Raw genomic sequence first — 6,000 nt, forward strand, 5'->3', positions numbered from 1 at the left:
ATTGAGTCGTTCAGATCATTTTACCGACTAAATTCAATTTTATGCATTGACCTTACCAGTTTGATTGCATTTATTAAAATACACTGTAAAAGGTAACACTGGTGCTTGGTAATGCTACCCGATTTCATCTGTGATTGGTCTGATAAGACATCATTGATATTTGATTTTAAAACAACAACGTTTTGTTCTTCAACATTACTCCCTTAAACAATTGCTGCTTTTCCACTCGAATTTTAGCACTTTTTTCTAAAAGACCGTGAGACACTTTATCCACTAAGAGCAAAGTGGAATAGGCCGTTGGGCGAAGCAGACGAGTTAAATGAAGAAGATGGAAGAAATCATGATGCGTAGCATGTGCTCTGCACTTTCATTCGTAGACGTCAGGATGTTTCGACGTCTACGATGACATCTCAAATTGGAAAAAAGAAATTTAGCTCCTCTATTTACTGTCAAAATCGTAATTTTCTTTCCAGGCTAATCACCAGAATTTTAATTGCTGGTGTCACATGAAGTAGGCCTGAGTAAGAGTGGATTGGGTTAGTTAGTTTAGAAGACTATCCTGAAGACAAGATTTTTGAAATCATAAATCAGCAGTTAATGCTTGATCACTCTACTGTTCTTCTGCATAATCCATGACAGAATTTCTTGCATATTTTCCTGTGTTTTATTGTGTGATTCTGTACTTACTGGTCTGACAGCGTTTCCGTGTGTAATTTTAGCAATCAAACGGTGGGATGTGACCGAAATCATTTATCGTAAGTGAAAGAAACGTTGAGGTCGGAGGTAATTGCCACATCCGTCAGGCCTAGTATAGTGTCACATAAAGCAGTAGCGTTTTCTTTTATTATGAAGGAGGTGTAACTAGTGAGGGTAACGAGATTGTAACATGGAGGTAAATGGGATTATGCAGAGCATTGGTGGTCACAAGATTCTACAGCAGCATGGTCGAATATATATCAATTTCGAACAGAATGACTGAGGCGCTACTGACGTGGTCCGAAAGGCCATGCCATCAAGCATAAACAATCTAGCCAGTTCCACTTTATGCAAAACTTGCCTGTTACCTAGAAGCAGGAAAACAAGGCTGTGCACTGTATTTGCGAGGTATGTGTTAACAAATTAAACCGAAGTCCAAACTTCAAATGCATACTTGTAGTGTACTTGTTAAGCATGGTCTTACACCTAGTCTCTTCGTCACTTTTACAGGCTTATAGCTGATCACCTGCGAGCAAGCACGAAATACATTCGCTTACGACAAGGACCAGAAATTACCTATCAATCAACGAATACCTCGACTTATAACACTTCATGTGTTAGCTTACAAAAATGCTCGTTCGATCAGAAAGCTGTTTTTAATATTTTTCTGCAAAAAAAGTACAAAAGCATTTTTTTTCGTGCGTGTGCAACCCCTTGTATTCCACATTAAGGTCGTTTATCTTTGAGTCAAGTGAATGCAGCTTCCAATAGGTTTCAGTACATTTGCCAAACTCAGCATCCACTGAATACATAGGGGAATGAAAATATGTTTGTTAACTTCACTTTCAAATTATCTCCCTAATTGAGAGAAAACAGATCTCCATACCTGTAAGCGTTGCCAGCCACCTTCTCTGTTATGTAATATTTACAATTGGAATTTTCGAAGGCCAGGTAGAATTTGTAGTTCTCAGAGATCCATTGCAAGGCATCCCGTCCCGGTGGCGTCCTTTTGCCTCTTCCACCGTAGACATCAACCTTGAATTTACAATTTATTGGGCTTACACATTACTTTATTCACACAAGGGCTTTAATCTTTAACGCTATGTAAGTCGACTTATTAAAGGTGGGTGGATGAGTGCTCCCTTGAGTGCTACCTAAAGAGCTGAACTTCACTTAAGAGTGGAATGCAGACTTTTGTGGCTCTCTAATATGGCTGATGTTTTGCTGCTTACTGGTATAATTCTGGAGATCAAGTGCACAAATCTCTCCCTTTTATTTCTTGGGCTTCCGTTGGAAGCCAACCAGGCGATTAACTTCTTCCCATTCCTGTGATGCGAAGGCAGTAGATGGGTACTGTTTTTGGCCAGGATTGCGGATACTTCACTGTTGGTAAACCTCATTCCGCGATTCGTTTTCCGCAAAAACATTGGGTACATGTAGGGCACTTGTGACCATGGCATGTAGGTAATGAACATATCCACCTAAATGACCAAATATTCAACCGACATTACTCTTCACTACTCAAGCAGTCATCGACAAATAATTGAGTGAGTTTTAAGTTGAAAGGGAACTAAAATGACTTGTTCCCAGCATATTTTTTTGTTTCTTAAATCTTGTCATCATCACTTTTAGTCAAGCATGAATGCTTTTTAAATAAGTCCGATGATTTTTTAACCAATCGCGCAGCTGTGTAAACCAGAGTTTACCTGCTTATTTCTTATTCAATGGCTGTTTTGCTAGCGCCAGAGACATCAGTTTCATAAATAGTTCTACTTATAAGGACATATTGTTGGATTTATAAGTATGCAAATCACATTGCTGACTAGCTGCAGATTTCACGTGGGCGCTACGTGGTCGATTATAGTTAAGAAACGAATAAGATCAGTGGCTAGGAAAAGGTTTAAGGTGAAATGGCTTGAGCGAAACTTACTTGCCCCCCTTGGATTTCAGTTAATTGTCTCATATGTACAGGACTCTCGACTGACTCGAAGGCAATAAGAGCACCATTTCGCTTTAAGCGTTCTGCATCTTCATTGCGGAACGACGCTGAAAAGACCGCGATGTCGCCTACCCTGAAATCTTGAAGGTGATCGGTAAAGTTGCATTTATAACGACATCCGTAGGATTCGGTGACGTGATACAATAGACGTCTGTCATAGTAAATCTTTGGCGGTTGGACAATTGATAAATCGCTCTGAAAAGAACAAAAAAGTACACCAAGACATGCCACCCATCATACAGCGATTTCAAGCACTTTAACTTGAATAATGAATGAAATGTTGCATGTTCTACCTCATTTTGCGCAAAAGCCGATATCCACTCAAGCTGCTCAATGACATGATGGTAGGGATATTGATCTCGAGACACGTTGGAAAAGTTCTTATTTCCATGGGAAAAATCACTAGAAATGAACCAATGATACTTTATGGAGAACCGTAGGACAACTAAAATGAAAAGGTTAGCAATCGCCCAGCAGGTGAAAAAGAGGGAAGATCTCGACCTGTTCATCGCGTTCCCTCAGCATACTTGCAGATGGATTTTATGCGAATAATTGTGTTGGAATTAGCCAATCTCAGATGATGAAATTCAACTGGCTACTTGGAGCGTCAGTTAGGTGAAGCCTTGTAAGAAGTATCAAATTTACACCTATAAGGGCTCAGCTAGCAAAACAAATTTATTGCTGGAACCTGGAATTGTTTTTACTTGTCTGAGCTAAGTTTGCCAATGCTGAGTGTCTTGGATGGAGTAACGAACTTCCTCATGGCGGCGTATTCACCCAAATGCGACATTGCTAGAATTACTACCAATATCCATTTATTAACTCCTTAATTATTAGAATGCAACTCGTATAGATCGAAGTAGATCACTCTTCCGTGGGTCATATCTTTCGGCTATCCATTTACCCAACTTAGGATTGGGAGACTATTGTTCTGCTTCCACAAACTGGCTGAATATACGGGATCTGCATTCTGGCTTACTCGATACTAATCAGTTCGTGAGTCGAATACAATTTTCCCTATTTTCACCAAAAGTGGACACTGGCCATTTTTCATGCGCGAGCGTGCAGAGGGCTTTTAATGTGAATCACCCAATGTTTCTAGACACGAATGAATGCGCTACCAGGCCTCATTTGATCTTCGGGAGGCACTCATCGCGCAGATGGCTTATTCCTCTTTGACCGCTTGCTGTCTCGTGTCACTGCAAAAGCTCATTCAACATTATCAATATATTCATGCGTCTTTGGACTTCCGGCCTGAGTTCTGAACGCGACTACCTTGTTAATTGCAATCCTGCAAATTAGTTTTGGTTTGTCTGACTCAAATCACCCATAATTGAACACGTGATTCTTTTTGAATCTGAAATAGCGAACATTTTTAGACTTCATTAAAACAATGTACAGCCCACTAACAAATATCTTTGCCTGTAGTAGGATCTCTTGGCAACTATTTCGTCACCTACATCTTGAATCTGTTTACCGTGGCAGATGTACTTTTAGCAGTCTATATCCTCCACTGTCTGAAGCTATTTCCCAACAACCTAAAATGCCATACACTCGAATTACAGTTGGAGCAGTATGGAACTGGGCCCGATCAGTGGTGAATTCCCACTTTGATTTAGTGAATTGACTGCGTTTTGATGTGAAGGAGGTACAACTATAACTTTGACTTTCACTGCATCGACTTATCAAACGAAAAGTTAGGCATCAAAAGACTTTTTAAACCTTATATGAAGTGCTTTGCAGTGGTTGCCCGAGCTAGCCAAAGTGGAATAAAGGAATCAGGACTTCAACCAATAAATGTTTATGTGAGTGAGTTTTATCGGTGTCGTCCTTGAGTCATATAATAATCCACTTTGTTACGGTCTCTCACAGGTGCTCCTGAGAGCTTTACTTTATGAAATTCATTTGGAAACTGTAATTCACAAACAGGCCCTGAATCACTCCTGGCGGTATTGTAACATGCAAGACCAATCCTGCGAGTCGGTGTTGTTAGAAAAGCTTATTAAAATTCTTTGCTTCAGTGCGGTTTTCCATGGAATAGTGTAGGTGTCTCAATTTGAATACTGATTTCGCCGCTGAGGGCCTTTCACTTGAGAATTAATGACGTGACTACCGTTCCAGTGGTGGTGAACAGCATTGTGCCCTACTTAATTGCTGAGTCGAAGCCAAGATTGAGTCGTTCAGATCATTTTACCGACTAAATTCAATTTTATGCATTGACCTTACCAGTTTGATTGCATTTATTAAAATACACTGTAAAAGGTAACACTGGTGCTTGGTAATGCTACCCGATTTCATCTGTGATTGGTCTGATAAGACATCATTGATATTTGATTTTAAAACAACAACGTTTTGTTCTTCAACATTACTCCCTTAAACAATTGCTGCTTTTCCACTCGAATTTTAGCACTTTTTTCTAAAAGACCGTGAGACACTTTATCCACTAAGAGCAAAGTGGAATAGGCCGTTGGGCGAAGCAGACGAGTTAAATGAAGAAGATGGAAGAAATCATGATGCGTAGCATGTGCTCTGCACTTTCATTCGTAGACGTCAGGATGTTTCGACGTCTACGATGACATCTCAAATTGGAAAAAAGAAATTTAGCTCCTCTATTTACTGTCAAAATCGTAATTTTCTTTCCAGGCTAATCACCAGAATTTTAATTGCTGGTGTCACATGAAGTAGGCCTGAGTAAGAGTGGATTGGGTTAGTTAGTTTAGAAGACTATCCTGAAGACAAGATTTTTGAAATCATAAATCAGCAGTTAATGCTTGATCACTCTACTGTTCTTCTGCATAATCCATGACAGAATTTCTTGCATATTTTCCTGTGTTTTATTGTGTGATTCTGTACTTACTGGTCTGACAGCGTTTCCGTGTGTAATTTTAGCAATCAAACGGTGGGATGTGACCGAAATCATTTATCGTAAGTGAAAGAAACGTTGAGGTCGGAGGTAATTGCCACATCCGTCAGGCCTAGTATAGTGTCACATAAAGCAGTAGCGTTTTCTTTTATTATGAAGGAGGTGTAACTAGTGAGGGTAACGAGATTGTAACATGGAGGTAAATGGGATTATGCAGAGCATTGGTGGTCACAAGATTCTACAGCAGCATGGTCGAATATATATCAATTTCGAACAGAATGACTGAGGCGCTACTGACGTGGTCCGAAAGGCCATGCCATCAAGCATAAACAATCTAGCCAGTTCCACTTTATGCAAAACTTGCCTGTTACCTAGAAGCAGGAAAACAAGGCTGTGCACTGTATTTGCGAGGTATGTGTTAACAAATTAAACCGAAGTCCAA

At 39.9% G+C, this 6,000-nt stretch overlaps 1 protein-coding gene across 1 annotated transcript; it reads right to left on the reverse strand. All coding sequences in view use genetic code 11, as the record gives it.

Moving 5' to 3' along the window:
* Positions 1-746: 746 nt before the first annotated feature.
* EGR_10909 (Glycoprotein 3-alpha-L-fucosyltransferase A) lies at positions 747-3,204 on the reverse strand (the record flags this gene model as incomplete). The annotated part of the gene is made up of 5 exons (XM_024500158.1): positions 747-861; positions 1,583-1,731; positions 1,929-2,177; positions 2,627-2,890; positions 2,989-3,204. 5 exons carry the CDS (start codon positions 3,202-3,204, stop codon positions 747-749), a joined length of 993 nt encoding a protein of 330 aa, XP_024345431.1.
* Positions 3,205-6,000: the final 2,796 nt, after the last annotated feature.

Source organism: Echinococcus granulosus (assembly GCF_000524195.1).
Source record: "Echinococcus granulosus chromosome Unknown EG_S00299, whole genome shotgun sequence".
NCBI lineage: Eukaryota > Metazoa > Platyhelminthes > Cestoda > Cyclophyllidea > Taeniidae > Echinococcus > Echinococcus granulosus.